The sequence below is a fragment of the Euwallacea fornicatus genome, chromosome 11 (assembly GCF_040115645.1).
Source record: "Euwallacea fornicatus isolate EFF26 chromosome 11, ASM4011564v1, whole genome shotgun sequence".
Classification (NCBI taxonomy): domain Eukaryota; kingdom Metazoa; phylum Arthropoda; class Insecta; order Coleoptera; family Curculionidae; genus Euwallacea; species Euwallacea fornicatus.
The window spans coordinates 4,547,306-4,575,081 of record NC_089551.1 but is presented as its reverse complement, the minus strand read 5'-3'; the positions used below and the strand labels follow the sequence as shown (position 1 = coordinate 4,575,081).

General features: G+C 33.9%; 8 protein-coding genes across 13 annotated transcripts; 4 read left to right on the top strand and 4 right to left on the bottom strand.

The window, feature by feature from the left end:
- Positions 1-507: 507 nt before the first annotated feature.
- Lasp (LIM and SH3 domain protein Lasp) lies at positions 508-8,669 on the bottom strand. The gene is made up of 5 exons (XM_066287855.1): positions 8,379-8,669; positions 5,963-6,057; positions 5,536-5,899; positions 5,150-5,328; positions 508-5,094 (listed from the first exon to the last, which is right to left on the bottom strand). The coding sequence occupies exons 1-5, from the start codon at positions 8,445-8,447 to the stop codon at positions 4,923-4,925; spliced, it is 879 nt and encodes a 292-aa protein (XP_066143952.1). The 5' UTR covers positions 8,448-8,669; the 3' UTR covers positions 508-4,922.
- A 679-nt stretch (positions 8,670-9,348) lies between these two features.
- On the top strand, positions 9,349-13,429 carry LOC136342257 (protein max-like). 3 transcript variants are annotated; one of them, XM_066287867.1, is made up of 5 exons: positions 9,349-9,615; positions 10,614-10,682; positions 10,772-10,879; positions 10,941-11,064; positions 11,117-13,429. In XM_066287867.1, exons 1-5 carry the CDS (start codon positions 9,574-9,576, stop codon positions 11,263-11,265), a joined length of 492 nt encoding a protein of 163 aa, XP_066143964.1. In that variant the 5' UTR covers positions 9,349-9,573; the 3' UTR covers positions 11,266-13,429. The 3 variants fall into 3 exon arrangements, with proteins under 3 accessions (XP_066143964.1, XP_066143963.1, XP_066143962.1); XM_066287866.1 differs by having other exon boundaries at positions 10,754-10,879; XM_066287865.1 differs by having other exon boundaries at positions 9,351-9,615; positions 10,751-10,879.
- Positions 13,213-14,865, bottom strand: MED6 (mediator complex subunit 6). Its single transcript, XM_066287856.1, has 4 exons — positions 14,571-14,865; positions 14,273-14,506; positions 13,856-14,030; positions 13,213-13,796 (listed from the first exon to the last, which is right to left on the bottom strand). The coding sequence occupies exons 2-4, from the start codon at positions 14,470-14,472 to the stop codon at positions 13,422-13,424; spliced, it is 750 nt and encodes a 249-aa protein (XP_066143953.1). The 5' UTR covers positions 14,473-14,506; positions 14,571-14,865; the 3' UTR covers positions 13,213-13,421.
- Positions 14,866-15,081: 216 nt separating this feature from the next.
- Positions 15,082-15,973, top strand: Naa80 (N-alpha-acetyltransferase 80). Its single transcript, XM_066287862.1, has 2 exons — positions 15,082-15,307; positions 15,361-15,973. Exon 2 carries the CDS (start codon positions 15,361-15,363, stop codon positions 15,934-15,936), a length of 576 nt encoding a protein of 191 aa, XP_066143959.1. The 5' UTR covers positions 15,082-15,307; the 3' UTR covers positions 15,937-15,973.
- A 55-nt stretch (positions 15,974-16,028) lies between these two features.
- Positions 16,029-17,151, bottom strand: LOC136342253 (flavin reductase (NADPH)). Its single transcript, XM_066287861.1, has 3 exons — positions 16,856-17,151; positions 16,346-16,735; positions 16,029-16,266 (listed from the first exon to the last, which is right to left on the bottom strand). Exons 1-3 carry the CDS (start codon positions 16,926-16,928, stop codon positions 16,124-16,126), a joined length of 606 nt encoding a protein of 201 aa, XP_066143958.1. The 5' UTR covers positions 16,929-17,151; the 3' UTR covers positions 16,029-16,123.
- Positions 17,152-17,231: 80 nt separating this feature from the next.
- ND-15 (NADH dehydrogenase (ubiquinone) 15 kDa subunit) lies at positions 17,232-18,197 on the top strand. 4 transcript variants are annotated; one of them, XM_066287874.1, is made up of 3 exons: positions 17,232-17,353; positions 17,716-17,754; positions 17,819-18,197. In XM_066287874.1, exon 3 carries the CDS (start codon positions 17,820-17,822, stop codon positions 18,138-18,140), a length of 321 nt encoding a protein of 106 aa, XP_066143971.1. In that variant the 5' UTR covers positions 17,232-17,353; positions 17,716-17,754; position 17,819; the 3' UTR covers positions 18,141-18,197. The 4 variants fall into 4 exon arrangements, with proteins under 4 accessions (XP_066143971.1, XP_066143970.1, XP_066143972.1 ...); XM_066287873.1 differs by lacking the exon at positions 17,232-17,353 and adding an exon at positions 17,471-17,632 and having other exon boundaries at positions 17,800-18,197; XM_066287871.1 differs by lacking the exon at positions 17,232-17,353 and adding an exon at positions 17,475-17,632.
- An 847-nt stretch (positions 18,198-19,044) lies between these two features.
- On the top strand, positions 19,045-25,283 carry topi (matotopetli). The gene is made up of 5 exons (XM_066287837.1): positions 19,045-20,621; positions 22,649-22,892; positions 22,954-23,086; positions 24,072-24,271; positions 24,449-25,283. The coding sequence occupies exons 1-5, from the start codon at positions 19,195-19,197 to the stop codon at positions 24,617-24,619; spliced, it is 2,175 nt and encodes a 724-aa protein (XP_066143934.1). The 5' UTR covers positions 19,045-19,194; the 3' UTR covers positions 24,620-25,283.
- Positions 25,284-25,287: 4 nt separating this feature from the next.
- LOC136342247 (uncharacterized) lies at positions 25,288-27,165 on the bottom strand. Its single transcript, XM_066287850.1, has 4 exons — positions 26,737-27,165; positions 26,176-26,674; positions 25,979-26,122; positions 25,288-25,918 (listed from the first exon to the last, which is right to left on the bottom strand). Exons 1-4 carry the CDS (start codon positions 26,810-26,812, stop codon positions 25,669-25,671), a joined length of 969 nt encoding a protein of 322 aa, XP_066143947.1. The 5' UTR covers positions 26,813-27,165; the 3' UTR covers positions 25,288-25,668.
- Between the last annotated feature and the right edge of the window lie 611 nt (positions 27,166-27,776).

Genomic DNA, 27,776 nt, shown 5'->3' with positions numbered 1-27,776 from the left:
ATTTGTATCTATATCCCAATTATCATATAAATATAAGTATACTGATATACATTAGTTGAATTCGTTTATGAAGGTCATAAAGCCCCGAACTTTTATAACCTTATGTATTACAAACTAATACAACATTTTTATTTATATTAATTATAAACTATTCCTATTCAGTTGACCACCTTCCTCATCAAGTGTAATACTTCTTGGGAAGTTATCTGAAGCGCAACAACTATCACAAAGTTCAGGGTGGGTGTCGTTCATCTTAATTCTTTTCGTAATATTCAGTTTGTTACTAATTAGCCTTATCAATAACCTTTTGCAACGAATCCACTCCATTCCACAATGAATCTCGTTGTAACAACGATAGCGAATCATAGAATACTTGAAAAACCAACTACATCTTGCTGAAGAAACAAATAAGGGCCTGAAATTGCGGCCTCAGCTCGAGTAAGCCGAGCGCAAAACGACTATGAAGCGAAGACTCCATAACATCAAATAAAATAAAAGAAATGTTGATAGTTTTCTAATAAAAAGTCTATTTTAACAATAATAGTTGTTATTTATAATGTTTAAAGCATCTGACAACGATTTTGTAGGGGTCACGCCAGGACCATTGTGGATACCGGATCTATCTATTGGAAATATACAACTTCCCAGCGTCACCCTTACAAAACACAGGTTATTTTTAATAGTACACCATAGTTGTATATGTATGTATAGATGATGCGCTTGAAATAATAATAAAGCTAAATAAAAAATAATATCATTTTTTACAATGAATACGGTTGCGTGATACAAGTAATCTAATATAAAAATAACTCTATAATGTACTGGAACTAATGGTTACTTTAAGGCAAATTTCTAGCATCAAAACGTAATTTGATTTCTATTCAATCTTGGTTAGAGATATTGCTTTGAATACATGGTAGAGTAAATATTATTGTTAACAATAAACAGTAAAAGCGTGACAAAAATGTTTAACCATCATGCCTTAAACAATATAGTGTGGAGAAAATGTTTTACATGATTTTGTAAAACCCTCTATGGCAGAATAATTTGTTATTGTTACTTTCCTCGATAGGAATCGAGAGCACAATGGGAACTGTCCAAAGAAGCCACTACGTGTACGAACCAAACATACAACAATCAAAAACGACTGGATGTTTCATGTTGTCGCCAGATTTTGCTGTACTGAGATTTAAATGTTGGCACATCTTTACGTTCAAGTTCCCATTTTACTAATGATATCAGTTAAATAAAGAGTGCAGCAATTGAACGAACTAACTGTGAAAAACGTTACTTCTACTATCGCCGCGTTAAACGAAATAAAAAATATATACCGGGTGTCCGGAAAGTCGCGTCATAAATAACATAGAGATAGAGATAGGGCATAGAGAAGGGTAAAATAATACCTATACTTCATGTTAAAAAATCCTAGCGGCCTTCGTTACCAAAGTATTCGCTCTCAAAGAAATTAAAAGAAATATTTTTCTCGTAACTTTTAAACAATTATCATGGTGGCAATGAAAGTTGGGCAGTTTAAATAACTCGTAGTAGCGTTTATTTTCATGTCTTCCTTATACAGGGAAAGTAAAAATTTCTCATTTTGTTCATTTATTTTTTTAGTGAGTTTACAAAATCAGTGTTTTTTCCATAAATCGATTCTTTCATAATTTTTCTCCAAAAAAGTTATATCTTGTTTGGTTTTAGAGAAAATCACATTTTATTATCAACATGCACCATACATGTCAACAATTTGAATTCAAATAAAATAATAGTTTATTATAAAAAATAGTATTTACAGCAAAAGTTATTAAAAATGTTTATGTCAATATTCAATGTTATCAACACGAATTATTTTAATAATATCTTGAAGTTTAGCAACGAGGAGTCTGCAGATATACATCTAATGTTCGAACTTGCAGAAGGAAATGCCGCCGAAAATGCTCATATAAAATATTCTTGATAACCTTGGCTGTAACACATGCCATTTATTATAACAAAATATGATATTCTCAAAAACGGTACAAGATATCCATTAAAGCGAGATATATCTCGTGGAAAAATTACGAAACAATCAAGCTATAGAAAAAACTAACTTCGGCAACTCACCAAAAAATGAATGAGTTTAAATAAGAAATTTTGACTTCCCCGATATAAGGAGGGCATATGAAACATCTGTTTACATATGGAAATAATCACGATCATGAGTTATTGAAACCGTCAAACTTTCATTTCACCATGATTATCTGAAAGTTATAGAAAAAATACTTTTTTTAACTTCTTACTCTAAGAACGAACAATTTGGTAACGAAAACCGCGAAGTACTAGCATTATTTTAGCTTTTTCTATAATCCCTAGAATTTATGACAAAACCTTTCCGCAAACCCTATATTTACCGTTCATGTGACCTGTGAAAAAAGTAAAGGAGAAAAGCACAAAATTTGGGGCGTCTTGCAGCAAAAGTAGGTGCGGAAATGTCAATAACAATAACACTGTTATCAAAAACTTTCATTTTCCCCACACACACAATTTCCAAAAATAATTTGATAATAAATGCTGAATATTAGGGAATGAAAACTGGGAATGATATTTAGTCCCTCTTCACTTCACTAAATAGATCTCGTCGCCCTTGGAAGCGTGACCCAAAATTTTTAGCTTACATCTTCAAGATGTAAAGGAATGAGATAGACAGAAAAAAAAATGAAGACTTGAAGGCTAACGAGATACATTTAATTCGCAGAGTGGACATAACTTATATTCGCCTCAATTTGTCGGGCGTATTTATTGCGAGGAATTAATAATATATTCTGAAACTAGACCGTTAGGTGAAGCTTCAAGAATTTCGTTTAGATATGGAAATGAAGTAAGAAAGACAGAATTCTCTCAAGAAATGACAAAAAAATAAGGCTACCGCTTAAACTAAACACATCTACCCGCATAATGTAGATCAAGTGGAAAATGTTATACAATAAGTTATACATCAAAATCTCGCTAGTCTCGAGTTATTGTAATCCTAACACTAAAATAACCATATGTTTGACTTTATCAAGCACCAATTAGATGATATAAAAATAGTGATTTCAGTCTCTTCTTGGAGGAATTTCTAAAGGCACAGAGATATTTCCCAGACAAATACACTATATAACGGAATGACCGATAGGAATGCTGTTCAATGAGCGGTCAATAAATAACGTTTTCAATTCAACTAATTGGCTCGATCTAGAGGGACAAAATAGCCGTATTTTTGCTTATTCTATAGAAACAATATATTGGGAAACTACAGACAAAATCACGGTACTAGGCGGATAGGAAAATCAAGCAGAATTAAACGGAGTGCGTTCTACTGTGTAATGATTCCAAAATTATGTGACTAATTTCAATTTTTTTTCATTTAGAGCAGCTATTTTGCCGCTCATAATTCAAGCCAATATTTCTTTATAAATGATCTTGGGAAAAAAAGAGTTTACATAACTAGGTTTTTTTTAATGAGTAATAATTGAATAATAATTCGCTATAAAACGTCAAGCTTTATTTTGGGTGCTTGATATGTAATGTAGTATTATTTTTAAATTTATTGCTGAACGCTTGCCGTACTGAACAGAACTTTGCCGCATTAACCTGAGTGGTTGAGTTCACTGTTTACATTCAAATATATGGATTTCAGGCAATGTTGGAGCATTGTTTTGCAAACCGCACATCCTGATAAGAAGAAACTGTCTATAGTTTTGGCTTTTCTGGTACGAATTAAAAAAAGCTCACTAGCTATCCTATATAGTTTTCTCCAGAGGATACAAATTTATCATTTTATGCAATTATTTCTGAAATAATATTATTGAATTCTCCCTAGAAAGGCATATATTGTGGCTATGTTAACATTTTAATTCGTGTAAAGAAAGTCAATACTATAGCCTTGCTCCAGACTCATAAGACATAAATAACGGACACATCATATATGTCTTTCTATTTAAAGTATTTTTACAACCCTTACTGGTACACTGTAGGGGGTGTTAAAATGAAAACAAACACCCTGTACCTAAAAAAATGAATTAATACAGGTTTGATCTGTCATTAAAATTAACCAATATTTTTGCAAATAATAAACCTTTGACAATACATGGAGTAAACACAAGTCAACCCACATTTTGATATTTCAAACAAGTTTACTTGTTATATACATGGCAAGCAAAGCCAATTTTACCAATTGCATTTTCAGTTTCAATGCTTTAATTGAGAGAAGGGCAAAAAACAGTTATTTACAGCCGTCAATGGTTCGTTCGGATTTCGGAGTAAACTAGAAAAGCACACATTAGTGCTGTAATTAAAACTGACTTGATGAAAATTCCTATATTTACCCAATATATATATCTCAGAAAAAACTCAACAGTTAGCAACACTGCAAAGATTTCCTAAATGATATACAAAAACGGTAGTTTTTTTTTATTTAATCGACTTTGCACTTTGTAACTTTAGTGGTTTTGAAAACAACATAGTGAACGTGCAAAAATAGTACTTTGTACGGAAAATAATTGCGATATTTTGCCCGTCTCTCGAGTAAGGCAATTCCACTAACGTCCTACTTTAAATGATAAGGGCGAAGATATTTACACCTATTTAAAAATTAATTTACTTGAAAGCTTCAATACAGAAAGGTAGATTTAGATTCCCTTAATTCTGTGAACGATAATCTCAAATCAAACACAACGCTAACAAATTTTGAAATAACATTTTACACATGGAAAACTCAAATTAGTCAAAATTATAACAAAATTGTACAGTTCTGTTTGGCTAACAGAATTAAGTCGAACCTATATAAAAAAAAAGTGTTTGGCCCCATTTTGGTACGTATTATCTAATTCAATAGAAACGGTTCTCTTTTATTAACCCACCTCGCAAAACAACAAAAAACTCGCAATTGAAAATCAACAAATCTAAATATTGTTGGCTAATTCCACGTAATTGGCTGGCAACATTCCCACCCGCCCAGTTCGCTGCACTTGTCCTGTCATCCAGCCTCGGTCGATACAGCTCACATTAATAATCAGATCCCCATCTTGGAAACTGACTTCATCCTCATCTTGCGCCTCATAATCGTACATCGCCCTATAACATGCGGTAAAACAAACTCTGTGATTTTATGAACACAGCAGTAGATTACCTGTACACCCGTCCCATTCCAAGTGATCCATAGTTGTGGTTAACGGGGTCCATGTCATGGACCGAACCGATTTGCCTAGTAGGCACTGGTTCCATTACGCTTCCTCCAATTTCGGAATTGTAAATCAACGTTTGCGACGTCCTCATAGAATACGGACTTTGAAATTGGTGATTCGACGACTACATGATAAAAAAAATTCCTTATTTTAAAAAATTAAAGTTTGAACTTATGGCCATATCAAAATTTGAAATTAGGTAAAAAAAACCTTCTCTCCCATGCAACCATCATATGAAAATAGTAATAAAAATTGTCGGTTTATTTAAAGCAAGTAATAAATGCATGAAACAGAAGCTCAACCCCACTCTACGCCGGATAGGGAAACTTACTTGAGGATCGTAATCAGCGATCTTTCCCACAGCAGGATGTTGCGCCGGCGCGACACTCTGACTCGGCACTGCCCTTGGCACCGACGGTACAGAATTTTCAGCGTTGCCGTTTTCGTTCAATTGCCGCCTTTGTTCCATATCGGCCTTCCTTTGCAATTCACCATGATAGGCCACATTGCTTATGATTTTTGTGTTCTGCTTGATGCGCAACGTTTCTGGGTCGTCGGCAACTTGTGTGAATTTTCCTTTGCTCTTTTCGAAGTCCGCGTGGTACTTTACGTTCGATTGGATTTTGGTGTTTTCAGCTATCCGTTTCAGTTCAGGAGTTTCCGCCATTGTGGTGGCTTTGGCCTTTGGTACATGCCTAGTAGGAGTTATTGACTAAAGTAAAATCTAGATTAAAATCATAGATAATGACGAAACTTACGCGTCACAGTAAGGTTCCTTGTTGAAGCCTTTGTAGTTCCTCATATTGAGAGCCATACCACAATCCTTGCATTTGAAACATAACTTGTGCCACACCTAAAAATATAAATAGTAAATAAAAGTCGACGAATGATCGTTTAATAATATAATAAGCTGATTACACGATTCACTATGACTAACCCTAAGTGAATTTATGGGTAAAAATTTTAGTTACAATATTACTTTTCTCTTAAAAAGCAGATGACTTGATTTGTGGTCTGAGCGGCACTATACATATATCTCTCGAATAATAATTGGTAACATCTTGTATGCTTTTTTATTGCCTTATGAAATGGACTTTTTTCAAAAAAGTTTGAATTATGTTCGAGTATGAGAAGATCGACTGCACCTTTAGTTTCCATCGACATTTTTGATGAATAGTGATCACAATTTTTAGGAAAGAAGTGTGGATTTCACTTTACTAACATCACTAGTGAAAGAAAGTTCAGGGAAAGGGCTATAAGCACATTGAGGCTTTTAAATTAAGCCTATCAGCTTTTTCTTAGTTTGAGATTGAAAATTGGTTGAATAATGCTCTTGTGTACCGTGAATGAACAGCTACCTGTACTACCCTGAAATTGAATGCGGTAGGCAATTAATGACTCAATGCAAGAGAGTAAAGCGTTCGAATATACTCGGTAGAGCAGATGGCCTGAATTTAACATAAGAAAGCATATCTGCAGCTCAACCTAGATACGGATACTCTGGAGTTTTTGACCTACTTTAAGTACCAATCAAGATGTACCCCCAAAACTTTCATGTTAGTGTTGATTCAAATCTACCTACCATGAAAAGGAACATGAAGACATTAGTTTTTATTTGATATTATTTAAATTGAACTACCAAATCTTTTCAACATTTAGCTTCATGCTATCAGTCTGGCATTAGTCTTCTATGGTTTGTAAGGTATTTGAATAGGTGCTAAACATATTTTTGCCTTATATTAATATCTGATTACTGTATTAGTTTCTAAAAATTTAAAAGATAATAAAAAAACAGTAAAAAAGGCTTAATAAATGTGTTGAGAAAATTAATTTCGAATGTTAATGCTCATTTTGGTCTAAATGCGGATAGAGGTCAACAGTAGTTACACTCAACCTTGATTTGGGTAAATAGCTATGCACATTTTCCACCTTTAATAGCGGTTGAAAATTCAAGATTAGATAAGATTTAAAAACCGCAACATTTTAATAATCAAAACTTATTTATGTATATAATATTGGATGTCTTAAAGACTCTGAATAGGTGCATTCCAAAATTACTCATTCTGAAATTAGTGAAACTGGGGATTGAGTTCTTAAAATTTATCTAATTGTCATTTTATTAATAGCATTGCATTAGACAGCTTCAAGGTCTGGTGCATGATTACATTATACAAGTTGTCTCACAATTAATGACTTTGATTTCAAGTGACTCTCCTTCATATTTTATCAAGAAATATTACTATAAACATGTTTCTTAATTTGTCTATCAAGATATAGCGAGTTAAAATTTGAAGATTCAATGAAAGTGAACCTTTTGTGGAGCTATTTATGTATTTACTGTATGTCTAAAATAAAACTAGTTAGGACACATGTTTTTAAGAATATTTAAAAAAATAAAAGTATGAAGGGGAATTATGTTTTGAAATTAAAGTAATTAATTACAAAAAACCTGTATACAATGCTTGGGACACAGTTATTTAAACTACTTGTAGTTTTGTCAGCAAAAGTAACTCCCATTGAATTGAAAAAATTAACCAATGGTTTATTCTAATTTAGTTGTTTCTATAGAGATTATCTTTGTGGCAAAGTTACCAGGTGAAGAATACTGTAAAATATGTACATATACTGCATATACACTGTATAATATATAGTTGTCTCTAGGTTCATTAAGATTTCTAAATATATAAAGAGCCAGAAAGATTAAGTTTAACTCCTATATAGGGAGTGGGTAAGGGAAATACACGTAAAAAGTTGGTATTTCATATGCCATTCTTAAGAGATTGAGAAACCAGGTCTAAATATATTAATAAAGTAAATTTGAACTCTTGCATCTCACAATTGAGGGCAATTGTCTAAAATTTATTTTTTTCTTAGTCATTCTTATGGGAACACTATACCCACATGTAAGATTATCTTTTGCCACCAAATGGGCTAGTTTATTAACAAATGTGGTTTTGTGACTCATAAATTAACTCAACCTTAATCTAAATATATAGCCTTGATTAATTATTAATTTGTTTATAAAATAAATGTTTTTTGGGCAAACATGATGGTATGTGGTGATGTAAGTCTACATGTCTTGAACAAGTTTACCCCTTGTCACTGGAGCATAATACACCGAAGTAACTTCTTTGGCATCCTTTTTAAAACATTTTTTTTAATAAACCTAATTACCTTATCCAGACACTTCAATTCTTCGGTTGGATATACCGTTTTTTCGCACCGTGCACATCCTTTATTCATCTTGCAGATATTTTTATCGTGTCCTAAAGCACCACTTTTTCCACTAAACTCGACTTTCACGATAATTTAAATAAAAAAAATAACTAAAAGAAATTAATAGAAAAAATCAAAGGCCCAACCCGTTCGTTCAATGTTGTGTTACTGCTGTCTGCTGTCGTTACCTTTTGAATTGACTATCATTCAACACGTCAGTTGTCATACGTTTGACTAATTGGTCCGTCAAATCTGCTCTGGCTTTAAGCGGCACTGTGCCCTTCTACAACGCTGTTATCTGCAAGAGCGCTTGATAAAGAGTGCATCTTATCAACCATGTGACAACAGATAATTCTGTTAGGTAATTTAAGGTGTATTATTAACAAAACTGATTTTTTTTTAAATCTATGAATCATAATCGAAAAAAGTTCGTAAAGATTTGGAAAGACTAATCTGAATTGAAATACGCATAAATGCATCGGAATTAGAAAAAAATTAGATGCTTGCGAGAAAATAAAATAACGGAAAAATTTGACGCCAATGTTGGGAGTGGAGAAGATGGCCCTGTGCCAGTTTTGCACGACTGTTTCTAATAGATAATTTACCGGTTGATGTCTTTTCTTCCCTCCAGTAAAAACTTTAAGACTAACTGCGGATGTATTACACGGAAAAGATTTCATAACCCGATATTGGGGTTGATGACTGTTTAACTAATGAATGTGCCAAAGTTTGAGACCATGTCCATCAAGAACCCCTTAGGTTACCCTTTGGGGCTCGGATAATTCATATTTTGATGCAAAAATATCGAACAAATGGCACAAATGTTGGTTTGTAAACAAAGGAACCTCGCATTCTGACACTACGTCATAACCGCACTGCGCAGTGCGCAGCGCAAAATTTGTACCTGACTTCATGATTTTATGACCTTCGAGTCCACATTTTGAAAGCGTTGTGAAGCGTCAACTTCACTTCTACATTTTGTAGCCTATTTAATGACAACACGTGGTTTTTGTTGTGTGTTTATGATTTAATATCAAATGCCAGAATATCACCTTAAATTTTCTTTATTAAAGTATTCATAATTCGTATTCAAATTTTCAAATAGTATAATAAAAAAACTGTGCTTACACTAGTAATATTGTGGCTTTAAAACATGTTGAGTGAAGACGACAGAGAAGTTGATGTCGAGAGTGATGTAAGTAGTCAAGACCAAGTAACCCAAACAATAGTGAGTCGTTCAGGTTAGACTCCTTGGGGGTTGCGTAAATTACCAAACGCAATGTATTTTTGCTTTCCTTTATTTTATTATCTGGGTAAAACCTGATACTCACACTTTCGTCTATTTGGGACGCAAGGTCCAATCCCAAATGCTCAGTCAGCCTTATCAGAGCAAAGCACAATGACGATAGAATCTGTGAAAACGTTTCTTTTTCAGCCTTTCACCATAAGACCTGCTCATGCTGGGTGGTCTGATCCAACTCAAGCGGCAAACAAAATCCAATCTCATTAATGTACACCTCCTGCTTCATCTCTGTAGTACAGTCTCATACTCATTGCAGCTATTTTATTAAATTTTGATATTAGTTGTTATTAATGTTGCCCAGATGTTGTGTTACAATAAACTAAATGCAGCTGGAAACATGCATATCACATCATCATTAATAGTCACTTTCAGAGGTTGTAAAAATTAGGCTCCTATATAGCATGTTACTTACCTATGTTGTCAAACTTCAAGTGGTTATGTTTTGGGTGATTCTATGGTAGAAAGGTGTATTGCATTGTCTTGATTGTAGTGAATATGGAAAAAATATAAAAGTTTTAAGAGTCAGTGGCATATAAATAAGAATCATAAACCTAAGTAACACTGTAAAATTTCAATAAAATCAGCTTAAGGATTATTAAGATTTTTAGGAAAAAACGATTTTTTACAAAAAGCTTGCCACTCTGTATCTTGAAAATGAAGCATTACTGAGCCATATTTATATTAATTTTTTGTCTTAAAGTCATTCAAGGAATCGCCCCTTGAAATTTGACCACATAGTTGAATAGCACCCTATATATCTGTAATATTAGTGGTTTACACATTCTCTCTCAATTAAAAGATTTTAAATGCATAATTTTGGTTTTCATGTGACTTTTTACTTTTAGTATTATTTGTAACACTCAATGACAATGGCTTAAATTCTTGTTTAGGATGGAGAAGACTCTGATAATAGACCTTCAATTTCAAGGCCTTCATCTGGAAACCAATTTTATTCACAGGTAAGACATCTATTTATACTGATCATAGGATAAACAAATTAACAAAAAAAAAATTTGTACAAAAAAAGCAGCCATTGTACACTTTTCAGGCCGAAAAACGAGCTCATCATAACGCGCTTGAAAGAAAACGACGAGATCATATCAAAGATAGTTTTAGCAGTTTACGAGACTCTGTTCCAGCATTAAATGGAGAAAAGGTACAACAAAATTTGTGATTGTCAATACCTTAATTCTAACGATGTTGTCTCGACGTCATAGGCTAGTCGAGCTCAAATATTGAAGAAAGCTGCCGAATACATTATGTTTATGAAGAAAAAGAACAACTCTCATCAACAAGACATTGAAGACCTTAAAAGGCAAAATAGTCTTCTGGAAGCACAAAGTACTGCGTCTTTTATCACTGAAATTGTTTGTAAACCACAAATCTTTTGCAGTTCGTACCTTAGAGAAATCGAAACAAACTGGAGTTTTTGATAGTGAGTTGACAAGAGATGGATTCTTTAACGACTCTCCGTCAGATGGTTCAGATGTTGAGAGCTCTGTGCAACAAAGACCACCTAAAAAACTCAGAGGGTTTCACTAGCACTAGACCATTTCGTTTTTTGATACGTAGTAAGTAAGCTGAATATATTTTTTTTAGGTTGCTGCTTAGTAAAAGTCTGCGTTGGTTGAACTTTAAGACTAGATCAACGAGTTCAACCAAAGCGGAATTTTTCTTGAAAGTTACATGACACTATAGAACCACATCATTTACTGTTTCAGCAGTAAAATTTGTGTCCTGACTTTACTTAGAGTATTTATTAAAATTCAGTTCAAATATAAATTTCCTGCTCGCAATGATATGCTCGTAGGCATTAATGCGTGTTTGAAGGTAGCAATGGGACAAAACTAATGGTTAGTACTCTAAAAGATGAGATTTAATATCTTACCTTCCATCTTAGTCTTAGATGTGACTTAAAGTTGTAGCATCAAATATATTTCATTTCAGTCATTTTCATCGGTACGGTGTTTTCTACGATGTTAATACAAAGTGGGGGTGTCCTTTTTATGTGTTGACACATTGTTTCAGTTCATAGAATTTTACACGTTAAATTTTCAACCTGATTCAAGATCAGTAGATCGATTCTAAGTTTAATTGTTTATTAATTCGACATCGATTCTAGATTTCTATAATCTAGTTGCTGGTCTATTTTAATCATAGCTTTGAATGTTGGCAAAAAAGTGATTTTTTTGCTATTATTAATAATGCACCATTATCACAATGGCCATAATTTAAGACACCCTACCGTTTTTTAGAACAAATAATACAATGATATTCGACAAGTGAATATCTGTGTTAATTAAATGTTAAAAAAAAACACACATTTACGAAAAGTGATATGCAATATTAGGTATTTAAACAGCATGTTGCAAATTGTTAATTCCACAACACGATTTGTGTTGCCGAAAAGAGGTCGGGAACAGATTTTTATTGTTAGCATTAAGATGCAAGGAATAAGTTGGCCTGAACCAAGCTTAAGCGATAATTGAAAAGCACGAAATTAAAGATTCCGAAATTCTCTTTAACTTGCCAATCTTTCCACTTTGTACAAGCTGAGCCACTATAAATAAATCATGATTCTTGCAATATGAGTGGCATAAACCCATTAAAAATTATCTGATTTTTCGAATCTTTCATAAAATAACAAAAACAAAGGAATAATTTTAAAAATTCTCACACCACCGATCCTATCAATCCAATTTTGATAAATTAACGGTTATTCTGTTATGGTGGTTCAGCATGTAGATATATCTGCAGTGCCCATTCCTCCCTTGAAATAAGGCTCGGCAGGGAGTTAAAAGTAGAATATGTTTCTCGGTTATTCCGGTATGCTGTCAAAATGATAATTATTCTATGTTGTCGCTGTGAACAATATCATTGTCAATTAAACAAACTCGTGAGATTGTTAGTGAGAGTTACATTGGCTAGAGCGGCGATATTGGATAATTGGTGTCAAAACTGTGTTTTTGATAGCATCTTAGGATACTCCATTAGGAGATTTACAGATTAATTTTTAGTGTACATACGATAATATAGTAAGTACCTATCTAAGTTAATATATTATGTAATTAGGTATTTATAAGTAACGTGAATTAGATAAGAACTAATATTGGTAAAGTATCTCTTTTCTCAGATATATTTGTCTGTGTTAAGTACTTTTACTTGTTTTTTTTTTTTAAGTTTGACAATTTATAGTGTTTAATACATTTATGAAAATCTAATAAGAAAATGATGCGGATTTTGGCTTTTACTCCCTGTATTACCTAGTATAGAAATTAGAGTGGCATGTGTTAGTGTCAAAACATTTTGTGATTATTTAACTGTACCGCACGCGATTGCAACTGTAACTAGCATACAAGTATCATCTTCCACACTTCTAAGGTATATCACTATTACTCAGTATTTGTGTTATAACTTCAAAATTATTATTTTTCAAATAGGCTTTTCTTCCCAACATTTACAAAAGTACAAATATTTCCTACCTATAAATATAATATGATAAACTTTAATCCAGACAAAAAGCGACATAATATTACAATTTTCATGATTTATAACATTAAATAGTATCTACTATAAAAGTGATAATTTATATTGTGAGGTGCCTTGCAAGGAAAAACTTTAGTAAGATAGAATCAATAGTATAATTTTTGTTAATACATTTTGTGCATAGCACCTATATTGCAGGTACATTATAATATTCAGTTCAGTCTAGGTTTTTTTTCTGGTGGCGGCTTACTAACTTTATTCTCCTGCTTAACCTCTACTTTCTCCTTATTATTGCTCTCCTGTCCTCCATTTTCATTTTCATTCTTCACAGGTATGGTTGCCGGCACTTTAGGCTGAGGAGGTACTGGTAGTGGAAACTTCTTTATTAATTCCCCCAATAACATATCTACCCGCTGCCTTTGAAATAGTGAACTTGATTCTTCTTTAACTTTCTCTTTCTCAGCTAATTTGGCCTTTTCTACTCCTTTTTGGGACTTAAAATCCCAGTAATATCCTTTGCTTGGGTGGTATCTAGAAAAACTTGATGCTTCTTCAAATGAACCTTGTAAGTAATGCACTGCTGACAACTAGAATAATTTCAATTTTTAGTTCTCTTAGGTACTCCATGAGATGGTTATTAACTTGCCAGCCGTGAATTTAAGACACTGGCTAAATCTGGAGCTTGGTACACTATTCCAGCAATGATGTAATAATCTGCAAATGGTGTCACTTGCTGAGGACTGTGTCTGTGTTGTTTTCTAATGACATATAAGATAGGTTCTTGCACATGTAGGAGGATATATTCAAGTCCAGTCATGTTTCTACAAAAATATTAATAATGAGTACCTACAGTATTATTCAATTATCTCCACTCCAATGACCCCAATCATAAATTTGAGGTCACCAAAAATTATTCTGATTAACAACTCAAGTATTTAACAAAAAAAACCTGATTTTATGGCTCAACTACAGGATAGCTTCCATTACATGCTAAAAGCATATGCTAGAATTTGGAACACCCTGTATTATTAACAATAGAAGTAAATGACAACTAAAAACTTACTGTAACTGATCTGGGTTTAGCCTCTGCATCTTTACAATTTCGTTATTGCATGTCCTATCAAAGAAGGGATTTGAGGCTTGAGAAAAATAATCCATTACATTTGTAGTATTTAAGATGGGAATCCATGAGGAATCATGCCATGAGACTCCTAAAGTGTTGTCTGCAATGCCGCTAGGAGCAGCAATGCCAAGGCGGTTCATTTCTAATGCAAACTCAAGGTTTTCCTATTCCAATCTATTTTTAAAATTGGTTTGTCTAAGCATTTGTGGTGCTTAATAAATCTCAAGTTTCCGCCTACCTTTAAGAATAGCAGTGGTCCCTGCCAGAACCAGAAGGTTTATCTGCACTGCTATAAGGTAAGACGGTACATGGTTTCTCGATAATACTGTAATATTTGATTACCGATTTTATTAATACTGCTCAAATAATACTGATTTATATTCCTAAAATTGTTCTTTTTAGATTTGGAAAAAGTTTAATTCAACTCATTCACATATAACACATTTCTATGTTTGATCTGTTTTGTTTTCTACTTGGAATCCACAGTTCAAATATCGATGTTCCTAACCCTAAATAAATGTTGCCAATTGATTAGATGAATTTTTTCTTCAACAATATAGCTTAAGAGAGGTATAATATAAATCGATATAAAATATAAAAGAAGTCAATCCATTAATTAACGAGTCTTTTAACATAAAGAAACCTAAAATTTACTTTCCCAAAATATTTCGGGTCAAGATTTGAAGTAACGGTATATTTATTTACCGAAATAGGAAAATCAGATTCAAGGTAAAAACAATAAGTCTGGCAACATGAGATTTCCTAACCTAATTTCAATTTTTAATTGCATTTTGTTATGTTATTGGTGTTTTTTTACATTAAATATATTGTAGAAAATAGCTATTAACCGTCTAATGCTGAGACTAATGATTTATTGCTGGTAAATTCTGATTTTAGTGAACTGAAAGATGCGGAGAGTCACTTTACCAGAAACTGTAAAAAACTAGGAAATTATTTTTTTGCCTTAGGAAATAGGTTCGGAAAACGTACTTCCTCGGAGATGTCTTAAACTTAACACCCATTTTCAGATGGAAATAAAGGTGTTACCTTTACATGAACATTGGGAACGTCTTCAAGACTGTTGCAACCTTATAAATAGTGAATGGAAAAGAAGTGAAACTGCTAGACTACGAAGTTTAAGAGCTTCCTGTGATAAATTGCCCACTTCCTTGATTCTTTTAAAAGCACAGAAGCTTATAGGCCATCTGAAGATTTCACCAATACCTAGTATAAGAAATGGCTGTTTTATTGAGACTGTGGTTATTGACCAAGTGGAAAGAGGCAATGGATTTGGGACAATCTTGATGAGGAAAGCTGAGGAATACTGTAAAGAAAACTTGAAGTTAGGTGTAATTTTTTTATCAACAAAGGGACAAGAGGGATTTTATAATAAATTGGGATATATTGAATGTCAGCCAATCTCTATATATGGAAGTTTTTCTTTAGCAGGAAAGACTAATTTAGTCAGTAAAAACAATTTAGATACCAATGTGATTAGTATTTTAAGTAACGGTAATAATAATGTTCCTACAGCACCTCCAATGCCAAATATAAACAATAAACATTTGAGTATTTCAAAAACATATATGAAAAAGGAGCTATAAATGTAGTTAAGACTATAAATAAACTCTCTCCCATTTATTTGCCTTTCATTTTGGCAGAAAGTAAGTCTTTAGGTAAACACCAAAAGAAGGCCTTAAATCTAAATAATATAACATTTTATTCACCAATCTACATAAGTAAAAATATCAAAATAATTTTTTTTACTTTTTAATTCACGTTTTAGGTGTATTATTTGGATACTATTCCCATAACTTGCCCATAATAGTTTGGCTGACTTATGGCATCAACTAAAAACTGCCCAAGATCATATTTTGAAACTATCCTTCCAATGTATTTGTTAAACGTCACTTCAAATGTTGAAGATGGCTGATCTAAAAATTTGTTAATCATAAGCACGTAAATAATATATAGAAAGTTTAGATCTATTTAACTAGAGAGAGAAGTTCTTACCTGCTATATGTGGTGGAAAAACTGCAACATACTTAAGTCCTGAGTCTTTTATAATTTCATACATCCGCCTATGTTCCTCTGTAATATCTTTAAATTTAGATGGCACTCGATCATTCATCCCATCAAACAGAAATGCAGATAGACAAATAGACACAACTTCCACATTGGCGTTTTTCATGGCCTTTACTATATTTTTTAAGCCTTCACTCAAATCGGAGGTGGGTTTTAGATCATGCCTTGTACCTAAAGCAACTATCACAGCACTTGTGCCTTGCACCGTTTTAAAAACATCATCATAATTTAATATGTTGCCTTGTATAGTTTCAACTTGTTTACTTAAGCTTTCAGAAAGTTTTGAGGGGTCTCGAAGTAAGGCTCGCACCACTAGACCTAAGGAAAAATTTTAATGTTCGATGTTTATCTTAAGAAATTAAATCCGTTGTTGAAAATTAAATAATTTTAATTGCAAATTATACGGACGTGACAAACTTAGATTGCGGAATGGCCTACCTTTCTTTACAGCTGCCTCTGTAGCACACAAGCCAGTCGTACCTGTTGCTCCGAAAATAACGATGGTGGCCATAGTATTTTTCTTGATGAATAGTTTCCTGTTCAAATTTAGGTAATGTTCTAAATTCTAAAACTAAAGAGATAAATTATATGAATAAAAAGTGGACCGGCGGCCGATTTTAAATTTAAGTTGTATGTTGCATTTGTGTCGTTTGCGGTTTTAGCTTCACTTGTCTTATCGTCTGTCACCGTCTGACATTTTGAAGATTTGTATGAACATAATTTTTTTGTACGTGATTCTAATGGTGGCGCCGGGACCATTAATATTTCATATTAAAATACATATTTGTAAAAGTTCTTGACGTTGTGGTGAAGGAAAATTCTGTAAAAAGTACTGAAAAGGTTACGCGCAATATGTGGAAATTGATTAAAAATATATATCCAAATATGTCCAACGTTATGCCAAAAGTAAAAAGTCTGACTTGATCCAGGTCGAAAGTACGTAGAAGTCTTCTAAAATCCCGCAAATTTCACAACCTCACAAAAAATAAATTTTTGCTCTCATACGTTCTGAGCAAGCGCATTACTCATTCGGAGTTCAAATCTTTATTTTGCTTGGTAATTTTTTCTGGATTGCGATGGTCTGTCATTACTAGTAGAACGTTCAGTCAAATTTGATTTTTTGACAGTAGATGTTTCGAAGCTAAGAAATTTGTATTTATAGTGCAGGCTACAACTTGCAAATTAGTGGCAAAGAACATTTAAATTTTTATTCAGGTACAAAGTGAGCAATATAATTGCTTATAATAATTTCCAGGCAACTTAGATTTAATTTTCATTGTAATTACCTTTGTTTGTAGGTTAGAGGATAGTGGTTGTTTTGTTCCGTTTCCCATTAGGTATGACATAACAAAGCATTTGATCACTTACAAAGTTTGATAAAGTTATCAATTCATTTTTCAGAATGTCAATTTTAACCCCATATCTGAAATCACCATTTACTGATTTTACTGGAGCCGTAATAAGCAGTCAATGGGGCGACCAACCTTGTAGGGACATGGAAATGAAAGCTCTAGATTGCCTCGAAGCTTATGGAATAGACAGAGGCATAACGTTGAAGAAATGCGAAACATTGATCAATGATTTCCGAGAATGTAGTATGAAAATAAAACAGAAAAGTAGAGTGCAGGCTATGAATGCTGAACGTATGCGGCAATATAAGGCTGGTGAACGAACTAAGGAGAACATGTATAGCAAGAATCCACCTTCACCTGAGGTATTTTAATTGTTTAACTGTTAAGAGTATTCTGTAGTTTTGAAAATAGATAGGTATTCAGAATAATGTATTTTTATTAGGACTTAACACGGTAGGTAAATGGATAGAGGTTGGATGTGGCTTTTTGTATAATTTCAACCTCAGCAACTTTAGAGTAATCGTGGCAATATTAGCTTAAAACTTGGATTTATGAACTACATTACTCTTGCATTTGTTATTTGTTGTTATTGATTACTGCTAGTGCAAATGATAAACACAAGATGTCTTAGATGTTGATTTACAAAACTTTACTATAACAGAATAGAAGAGAACAGTTTTTTACCTTGACTTTTCCTTAAAAAAATTTGTTTTGCCCTTTTTTAGGGGTCAAGATCCTTTTTAATGTTTGTTACATGCTACTGACCTATTTTCTGAAATTTGGGGTCCTTGTTCAACCAAGGAATTTTTAACCCTTTTTGATAGGATATGTGAAATTTTGAATCATAATAAGCGACTCATTTTATAATTAATTTTTCGCTAATGGCGTCATTTTCTATATTGATATCAGCGAATTCCATAAGATGTGAATCTCAGTTCTTTTCTGGAAGAGATCTCCCATTCATAATACGCACTACGATCATTTTTTTATTGTCGGGGTATATTGAACTATATGAAAGTTCTCGGTGTAAAACCGCATAATCGTAAAACCCTTATGGTTACGTGCCCGTCGCAGTGGAACCATCTATTAGGCGTAAAGCGAACCTTACGTTAGCGTTACGTTTAAACGAGTAATGGCGGCGGTGAATAGTGAATTAGAATTTAGTTTTTCTTTTATGTGAAGGTGCAAATCAGCTTTGCGTTTGCAAGTGGCAAATATAATGAAATTCAAATAATTTGGGCATAGATTGCGGTGAACATGACACAGGTAAAACACTAGCTATGTTAGTGTCCTCTGCAGCACTAGTTATAGTTTAAAATATTTGGCGTCAGTTGACAAACTAAAGTAATTTTTGCATAATCTCTTCAAATGGCGCAGGCAAACCATTAGTAAATATAGAAAAATAGTGAAGCGATAATAATAACGATGAATAGTCTCGCTGGTATTGTCATATACAAGATTGTCGATAATAAAATTGCGTCCATTTCGGGAGAGGCGCGAAATATCAATTCCCTCGATCAAAACTTCATTGAAAACCAGAAAGCCGTCGAGAAAGAGCTTCGCTTGCAGTATATTTGCGAAAACTACAATGAAGACAAACTGTGTTTGAATTACTCTCATTTAACCACCTACCAGGAATCTATAGCTATTGAAAAGCTACATTCTCTAGAGGAGAAACCAAACTTCAACCCAAGTACTCACACATCTGGTTATCGGAATTTAGTGGGTCTCAATTTTCCTACTTTAATCAAATGTCAGAACTGCGAAACAAATTTCCCGACTAAGTATCAGTATCAAAGACACCAGTGTGATTCCAGCACATCAAAGCTAGTTTATGCGTCCGATCAAGACGGAACTGACCTTCAAAATGTTGAGTCTCACCACATTGTTGTTGAAGACACGCATGTATGCTTGGTATGTTCAAAAGTCTTCCGGAATAAAGATAATTTGGACCAGCATCATTTGACCCATCTCAACAATCCAAATCATGAAAATGCGTGCGAATTCTGCGGTAAAAAATTCGTGACTGATAATCGTTTACGCATCCATAAAGAAAACCATTGTAAGAAAGCAGGAGATATTTCCAAATTTTACCGCAGTGACGTGACAGTTTGGAAGTGCAAGAGGTGTCATGAAGTATTTTCGTCAGCTGAAAATTCCAGTCACCACATTCCCTATTGCCAGGAGTCATCTGTGGCGGATGTATTGACCGAGAGAATTATTCAAGCTCAAAGACTGAGCAGAAGCAAGAACCAAGACAATGCTCGTTTTATTAATGAGGATGACGAGTATTTTGTGGACGATCCTTTTCCCCAAAAACAGAACATCAGCGATACTATCGAGATCATCAGCACAGAGCTTTTGCTTCAGTGTGAATTCTGTAATCGCACTTTTTCCGAAAAAAACTTGTTATTACTTCATCAGCGGAAGCACACTACATCAAAAAACTACGAATGCACTACTTGCGGAAAAGTCTTCGACTCCTACTCTCTGGCCGACTCCCACTGGGTAAAGACATGTTCACAATTCTCCAATGTTTTCTACCTGCCAAAGCTCCTTTACTGCGAATATTGCGACAAGACCTTCAAATCCCATGAGATCCTCTACAATCATAAAATCAAGAAGAAACACTACACTCCTAAGTTGCATCTTGGGGTTAATATTCGAGGAATGGAGACTCGGTTTCCTGATCAGTCTAGACAGGTCCTTGAGAACAAAGATGTTATAAATCGTTTGATTCGGGATGTTCTGATGACCTTGGAAGTGCCTATGGTGAACAGTGAAGGGGGAGAAGCTGCGAGTCAAATGATTAAGATTGAATCCCAGGATTGTGGAATTGTGACGTTGAGTAGGTAAGTATAGAAATATCGTAGAATAGGTAGGTAAGACGATTTTATGCTAACTACCCCGTTTGAAATGTAATTTTGTCCTAGATCACATTGATGAGGACAAGATTTTTTAAACATTTCCACTAAATATTTTTTTCTTTTCGAGCTTAAAGTAATAGTTTTCTCACCGTCGTGACGTCGAAACAAACAATTTGTAAATGAACCTCATTTCGACACCGTTTTTTTCCGTTTGCTTTTCGACATTGGGCATACAGTATTGGCTATAATTATTGCAACTTTTAAAATTAATTTATATTTTTGTTTAAATCAAAGAGACAAATGCTCCACCCTGTACATACATTCTTTATTGAACTACTTTTACTTATCGGAGAAAAGGAACGTATCATTTTTTCTTATATTGACTGGTATAACCAAATCGTGTTTCTATGCAGGTCAAAATTATTGCAACTATTTATTTTTTCATGTTTTTTTTTGAGAAAATTTTGCTTTTCAGTTTTTGTATTCAATTCAACTATTGTTTAGTGAAGTTTTCGTCATACAATAGTGACATTAGAACCAGAGTGAATAATTTTTATAAGAATGGTCAAAGGCAAGTCAAAATAGCCAGAAATTACAACTTCATACATCGACTGTGTCGAAAATCATTAAACAATTTGTTCGTACTGGTAGTATAATATTATTAAAAAACACTGATAGCTCAAGAAAGTCCTCTAAGCAATTGGACCGAAAGATTTTAAATATTACAAAAAAAAGTTCTTTTCTTTATTCAACGAAATTCCTGGGTGAAATGGACCAAGCAGGACCATCTGACCTTTCACGTCGAACAATAAGGCGAAGACTGCGAAAATGGCTTAAATAGTTATAGAGCGGCCAAAAAGCTTTTGCTTAAATCACATTCACTGGATGTCAAATGATTGGAAAAGGGTCGCCTTTACTGACGAGTTTAAGTTTAATTTATTTAGAAGTGATGGTATGGTACACGTAAGGCGATCTAAAGACCAGAGATTGGATCCAGAATACATTTATCCCACTACGAAACATGGCGGATGGATCTGTAATAATCAGGGGGTGATTTTCGTCATTTGGTATGGGTCTTCTATAAAATTGATGGAAGAATGGACAAGTTTATATACAGAGACATTTTGAAAAACGTTTTGGAACTCTATACAGATGTGGTCATGCCGCTTAAATTCACCTTTTAACACCATAACGATCCAATGCATGTTTCCAAATTGGGCAAAGAGATGATTAGAACAACAAAAAATATCTGTTATGAAGTGGCTGTCCCAAAGTCCTGATTTCAATTCTACTGAGAAATTACGGGAAATCTTGAACCAGAAAATTCCGGACTGAAAAGTTAAAAATACCACGAAACTATTCGAATTACTATCAAAAGCTTGGTCAGGAATGGATCCAGCTATAATTGCGAAATTAATTCATTTTATACCAAATAGAATGGCAAATGTAGTAAGGCCAAAAGGATATTACATTAAATATTAAAATTTTGTTTTATTTTTCATTATTATAGTTAATTATTTAAGCAAAACCATTTTGGTTGCAATAATTTTGACCAGCGTAGAAACATAATTTGTTTACATCGGTTAATATAAGAAGAGATAATACATTCCTTTTCTTTGATTAGTAAAACTAATTCAACAAAGGATGTATGTATAGGGGGACGCATTTGATCCTTCGATTTAAACAAAAATGTAAATAAATTTTAAAAGTACATTAATTAGGGCCAATACTGTACATATCGCCGAAGTCGACATTTGACTTTTCCTCTTTAAAAGTCGCAGAAACAAATAAACTTTTTAATGCCGTTGCTTTATAACTATAATCCCGATATTACTTAATATATTGGTAAATAATGTCAGGACCATCAGTTCGAACTAATGTGAAAAAACCATATCAGCGGCCTTTAAGCGTTCGTCAAGACTCTACCGATCGAGAATCCTGTACTGTAGCATAGGACTACTTTATTGACGTTCCAATTCATTAATTTATTCCTATCTACTAACCCTTAATAGTGATGACTGCAAAAAAATACCTCTACCTGAAGACCTTAGCAAAAAAAAAATTACCCCGCTTCTCCCCAAGAAGCGAAAGGAGAAACCTATCAGAACAAGAAATAAGAAACCGTGTACCCTAACCGACGAGGGTTTCCATTACCAGTGTGAACGTTGCATCAAAGTATTCAATTGCATCTCTTCATTGGAAAACCATCGATCCACGGAACACGTTGCTACGTTTTGTTGTGAAGAATGCGGTGAAGTACGTCTGTAAACTTCAAACTATTCATATAATCAGAATAATGAAAACCATCATGTTTTAGACGTTGGGAAGCGCCAAGGCTCTGTTGATACACTGTAGGGAACACAAGAGCCTGAAACCTTACGTTTGCGATACGTGTGGTAGAAGTTATTCGCAAACTTCGCATTTATGGCAACATATGAGATTTCATCAAGGTACGTGTCATTGGTCAGACAGCGAAATTTGAAAAACGTATAGGAAAGCGTGCGATATAATTCAAAAATGTTTTTTTTTTAACTAGCTAGAAAGTATATTATTTTTCTTATATTTTCAGTACGAGATCGGCAAAGTCATTTTCCGTTCCCTGTGATTTTGGTTCTTCGATTGCTTCTCTTCCAATCGCACTCTAAAACTTGGGAAAATGTTTCTGTTTTGAAAGACAACGACGATGTGTAAAATTTAATAAAAAACCAACAGAGCATGAGCTAAAATCGGACGTTAAAAATTGTGACGTCCCACGACCAAAAATGTGTTTATCTCTCTCTGAAATCTAAGTCGCTTTTGTTGCAAAACGTTATTTTCCGATATTGTGCCGTAAATAACTAATTCATTATAGAACTTTAGAACCTGGTCATTTTCCACTTAACAGTAATTAACGGTGCGGAAAAGTCACATTTCCCGCAAAAGCACAGGAAAACGCCCTTGAATTATCGGTGCGTAATTTTGAGTGCTGGTGTTTTGAGTCAGGATTAGTTTCGTACACAACTTGCACAAAGTATACTATTTTTTACGATTATACGTGAAGAACACGTTTCTTTTTTCCCAGGAAAAATTACAATTAAGTATATAGTTTGGAAACAATTCACTTGAATTTTGACGAGAAATGATTTCACCTACGTTTATCTTCCTAATATCGGGACTACTTGGATTCGCCACTTCTTAGGTTGGTTTTTACATTAAACAATTTTGGCTTAATTCACCTGATTCAGAGAAGTTCTCTTGATTTTAAGTTGATGAATTCTCTTGATTTAAACATTTTTATTCCTTTTCTTGAAATATGAACACCTTTAGAAGTGTACATATTCTCTTTAATTGCTAAATATAATTCGTTAGAAACATCCATATTGCTTTTTGTTAGGTTGATGTGTCAGCAAATATTACCTAACTATCCTCTATTACATATTTCATAATTTCTATTAGGAATTAAGCCCTTTGCATGCCCTCACCAAGGATGTGAAGCTCGTTACACCATTAGACCTGATCTAAAGGATCATATAAGAAAAGTGCATACTAGAGAGCGCCCCTTTAAGTGCAACGTGTGTAGTAAGTCGTTTTTAACTGGTTCTGTCTTTTACCAACATCGGTTGATTCATACTAATGATAGAAGATACGGCTGCGAGGTTAGTATTTGTATTTTTTGCATCACTCAAGAATTAAAGTCAATGAATATGCACCAAGACAAAAAAGATACTTGATTTTTTTAACTATATTTTCTGTTAGAAGGAAATCCCCAACCTAGGAATCACTTTAAGAATGCACTCACATTTTTACAAAACATTTATCGAACTATTTTTTAGGTATGCAAAAAGAGATTCTTTAGAGCAGATGCTTTGAATAATCATAAGAGGATTCATACCGACGAGAGACCGTATCCTTGTCTTGTATGTGGAAGAGAATTCAGACAGAAGGGAGATAGAAACAAGCACCTTCGCACTCAGCATCGTGATCAGAGTAATATAAATATTTAATTGTTTTGCTGTGTTAATGTTAGATTAGTCCTTGTTTTATGCAAATTATTCGACTAATAATATTATGAACATTTTCATTTAATAGTGGCCAGGTTTTAGCTTATTCAATGGAAAGTTATTTTAAATAAAGCCTTCAGTATCTATATTGCTATAACTATTATTGTTCTTATTTCTAGACGTTTCCAGTTAACCGAAGTGAGACAGAAATAAATACCGTGACTGAGAGAATTTTTTCAACGGATAAAGTTTCATAAGAAACTACCACGCTTTTCTATGACAAAAATTTGAACAGCAGCATATTTCCTACAAACTCGATAATTAATGGTAACATAATTGCCTAGAATTTACCCCATTTAACCGCTGTTTTACCTACCATGGTTTCCCCTGTATTTATTATCTATCACACTTAGTGTTCGTTTAAAATTCAATAAAAAGACTGATAAGATTAGCACCTAAGTTAGTGTATTTATCATTGAGGAATTATGGAACAATAATACTTTGTTCAGGTACAATAACTGCAACGAAAATTATTCATAATTTTTCATAAGAAAAAATCTAGGGATCGGAGGGAACTTTAGGTTGTCTTAGGGATGCCTGTTTTTTTCATTTTTTAGTAAGGAGCTTGACATTCTGAACGTTCTAAATTTATTATTGAGGACCTAAATAAATATTTTTTGTTAAACAATTTTAGGGTTTTTTATTTGTTAACTGTGAGTCGTTTTAACAAGTTCGAAGTAATTCTAGCGCAAGATATTGTTAAAAAGGAATGAAACTACTCGTAATATTAATTAAAAAAAAAAACAAAACATTTTTTTAGTGTTTCTGCAGAACGTGAAAGTCTTTAATAAAAAAAAGGAAAAAAGCTTGCAGGTACATATGAGAAAAATAAAAGTTTAAAAGTTCTCATCCTGCATAACACATTTCATACATCATTCCTCCATGTATAGGGAGGTGCATAATTCAATGCTACGGAAAATTGCAATAAAATGCGACAAGACAAAAAATTTCACAAGTACACGCAAGCCACAGCTTTTAATATTATACATGTATTACAATGCTCTTTCTTGGACAATCTGTCCATCTTCAACTTCAAATTTACGATCTTCCTCGTCATCCTCATTGATTTCCAACGCATAAAGCTGATAATCCACCGCATAAATCACTCTCAAGAAGGTCACCAGAACTTGACCCACAAATAGAACCACAGTTACATTAAACGCGTGCGACAGTACCAGGTAGGGCAAATAAAAATTGCCTTGGCGTTCGTGCAGTGTGAATTTGTTGAGAAGCGGAGAACAACTGAAAATTAGTAAAATTTTTATTTCCTGTAGACGTAGGGGTCCAATAGATGCAACTTACCTGCCATCCTCAGTGAAAATTTGGAACGCGGCACAGAACTGCCTCATGCCACCCTTAACTACGATTGACCCCAACAGGTTTAGTACCCCCAGTAAAATTGATGAGATCAGGATGGGGTACATAATGTTTTGAGGTCTATTCAACCTAAAGACGTAAGTGCGTTCCCGAGTTCAAAATTTACGGATAATGGAACTTACGTATTACGTTTGCCTTTTCCGCCTTTGGAACACATGGCAAGAAGTACCACAAAGAACGTGGCGAATATGAAGGTGACCAGTGCCACCCCTAAAACAAAGTTACACCAAAAATTCGGTGCAAACATCGTCTTCCTTAGGTCAATTTTGGCATAAGTTACTACAGCCAACTTGTCTTCGTTTCGAAATATATGCGATTCGTTTTTGAACACTATCACGGGTTGAGTTTCAGTGTTTGTTTCATTAGTTCCACTTATTTCAGAGGAGTAATTCAGCAGTGTGTTATTCGAAGGGTCGTTCACCAGAGTGTGGTTCTGAGGGTGTAGAGGCGCAACGTCCTTAGAAGTTAAGTCTACATAATGAGGAAGAAGCTCCGTTTGCAAGGATATATCGCTGCAGAAGAGAATGCAGTTGTACTTGAAGGTCTGGAACATGTTGCCCGCAGCCATTGAGGTGATGAAGGAGTTCAGAGCTATAGCGACATAGATTGCTATGTGCAAAGCTGAAAATTTCATTAGTCCCACGGCGTAAAGGGTTAAAATGAGGATACGAAGGAGAACTTACCCTTCCAAATAATTTTGACTTTAGAGACACTTTTATCTGCAAAGTATAAAAGTATATTCCCTCGGTTCGACTCCATGTTTCCGTAATGCCGAAATCCGATTGGAACGTAGGTGTAGTAAATGATTTAATTCATAGCCAGACCACATGAGCGAACCATCAGAAATAAACATTACAAATCTGTTTACAATAATAATTATAATTCGCGGTTTAAGGCGGTCAGTGTTGACTCTGGTGCAAACGCGCATTGAATGGTGAAGTCATAAAATGAATGTTTCATTATATGAGCGCTGAAAACATTAAAAGAGCAGTTACCAAGCAACCAATAAAAGGCGCGGAAAAACAATACACACAGTAAATTTTATTGCCGGTTGGGTATTGCCTTAGGGAGGAGGGCGTGCGTCCCTTCGGGAAGTTGGACATTTATTTTTTAGGTCAGCTCTTTTTGAATATTTGACATCGCGTCGCAATGTTATAAATTAGAAAATTGATAATATCTTTAGCGTTGTTGCTAAATAGAGAACGTGTAATTCAACTACTACAGGGTGATTCAAAATTCTGTGCAAATTTTTTAAGAGGGCATTTTTCAGGTCAAAATAACGCTCTTTCTTCCTATAGACCCGTGTCCTAATACGAACCCTTTCGGAACCGCAGTCATCGAAAACTCGGCGAAAAAAATCGATTGGGCCCAATTCCGACTACAGTTACCGATCAAATTTCATGAAAGTTTGCAAGCCCTCGTTTTTTTACGAGCTTTAGTCATTTTTTTCTTCAAAAATTGTGTAAAACCAATTTGAGAAGGGTGGAGGGGGGTCTACACCCTGCACAACCCAAATCTTATGTTTCCACCTAGAAATTCTGAATTTATCCATCATCATTTAATATACTATATCTAATATATGAAAATATCTAAAATTTTAATTTCTTGTGTTCTTTTGACATAACTAAACGTTTGCAAGAAATTTATTGTTAAAGGAACGGGTTGTGTTGCCAAAATGATATCAGGTCGTGTAGTATGAAATGAGTAGATTCTGGAAATGCCA

Bases quoted from the DNA above. Each gene is read 5' to 3' on its own strand.
- Naa80 (XM_066287862.1), top strand. From the start codon at position 15,361: ATGGAAATAAAGGTGTTACCTTTACATGAACATTGGGAACGTCTTCAA.
- topi (XM_066287837.1), top strand. From the start codon at position 19,195: ATGAATAGTCTCGCTGGTATTGTCATATACAAGATTGTCGATAATAAA. The intron at 23,087-24,071 runs GTACGTGTCATT...AATTTCTATTAG, and splicing joins ACATATGAGATTTCATCAAG to GAATTAAGCCCTTTGCATGC. The intron at 24,272-24,448 runs GTTAGTATTTGT...ACTATTTTTTAG, and splicing joins ATAGAAGATACGGCTGCGAG to GTATGCAAAAAGAGATTCTT.
- Lasp (XM_066287855.1), bottom strand. From the start codon at position 8,447: ATGAATAAAGGATGTGCACGGTGCGAAAAAACGGTATATCCAACCGAA. The intron at 6,058-8,378 runs GTAATTAGGTTT...TTATATTTTTAG, and splicing joins AATTGAAGTGTCTGGATAAG to GTGTGGCACAAGTTATGTTT. The intron at 5,329-5,535 runs GTAAGTTTCCCT...TTTATCATGTAG, and splicing joins TCGCTGATTACGATCCTCAA to TCGTCGAATCACCAATTTCA.
- LOC136342247 (XM_066287850.1), bottom strand. From the start codon at position 26,812: ATGGAGTCGAACCGAGGGAATATACTTTTATACTTTGCAGATAAAAGT. The intron at 26,675-26,736 runs GTAAGTTCTCCT...TGAAATTTTCAG, and splicing joins AGTCAAAATTATTTGGAAGG to CTTTGCACATAGCAATCTAT. The intron at 25,919-25,978 runs GTAAGTTGCATC...ACTAATTTTCAG, and splicing joins ATTTTCACTGAGGATGGCAG to TTGTTCTCCGCTTCTCAACA.
- MED6 (XM_066287856.1), bottom strand. From the start codon at position 14,472: ATGAACCGCCTTGGCATTGCTGCTCCTAGCGGCATTGCAGACAACACT. The intron at 14,031-14,272 runs GTAAGTTTTTAG...ATATTTTTGTAG, and splicing joins CTAAACCCAGATCAGTTACA to AAACATGACTGGACTTGAAT. The intron at 13,797-13,855 runs GCAAGTTAATAA...AAATTATTCTAG, and splicing joins GTGTCTTAAATTCACGGCTG to TTGTCAGCAGTGCATTACTT.
- LOC136342257 (XM_066287865.1), top strand. From the start codon at position 9,574: ATGTTGAGTGAAGACGACAGAGAAGTTGATGTCGAGAGTGAT. The intron at 9,616-10,613 runs GTAAGTAGTCAA...ATTCTTGTTTAG, and splicing joins AAGTTGATGTCGAGAGTGAT to GATGGAGAAGACTCTGATAA. The intron at 10,683-10,750 runs GTAAGACATCTA...GTACAAAAAAAG, and splicing joins GAAACCAATTTTATTCACAG to CAGCCATTGTACACTTTTCA.
- LOC136342253 (XM_066287861.1), bottom strand. From the start codon at position 16,928: ATGGCCACCATCGTTATTTTCGGAGCAACAGGTACGACTGGCTTGTGT. The intron at 16,736-16,855 runs GTAGGCCATTCC...ATTTTTCCTTAG, and splicing joins AGAGGCAGCTGTAAAGAAAG to GTCTAGTGGTGCGAGCCTTA. The intron at 16,267-16,345 runs GTAAGAACTTCT...ACAAATTTTTAG, and splicing joins TTTTCCACCACATATAGCAG to ATCAGCCATCTTCAACATTT.
- ND-15 (XM_066287874.1), top strand. From the start codon at position 17,820: ATGTCAATTTTAACCCCATATCTGAAATCACCATTTACTGATTTTACT.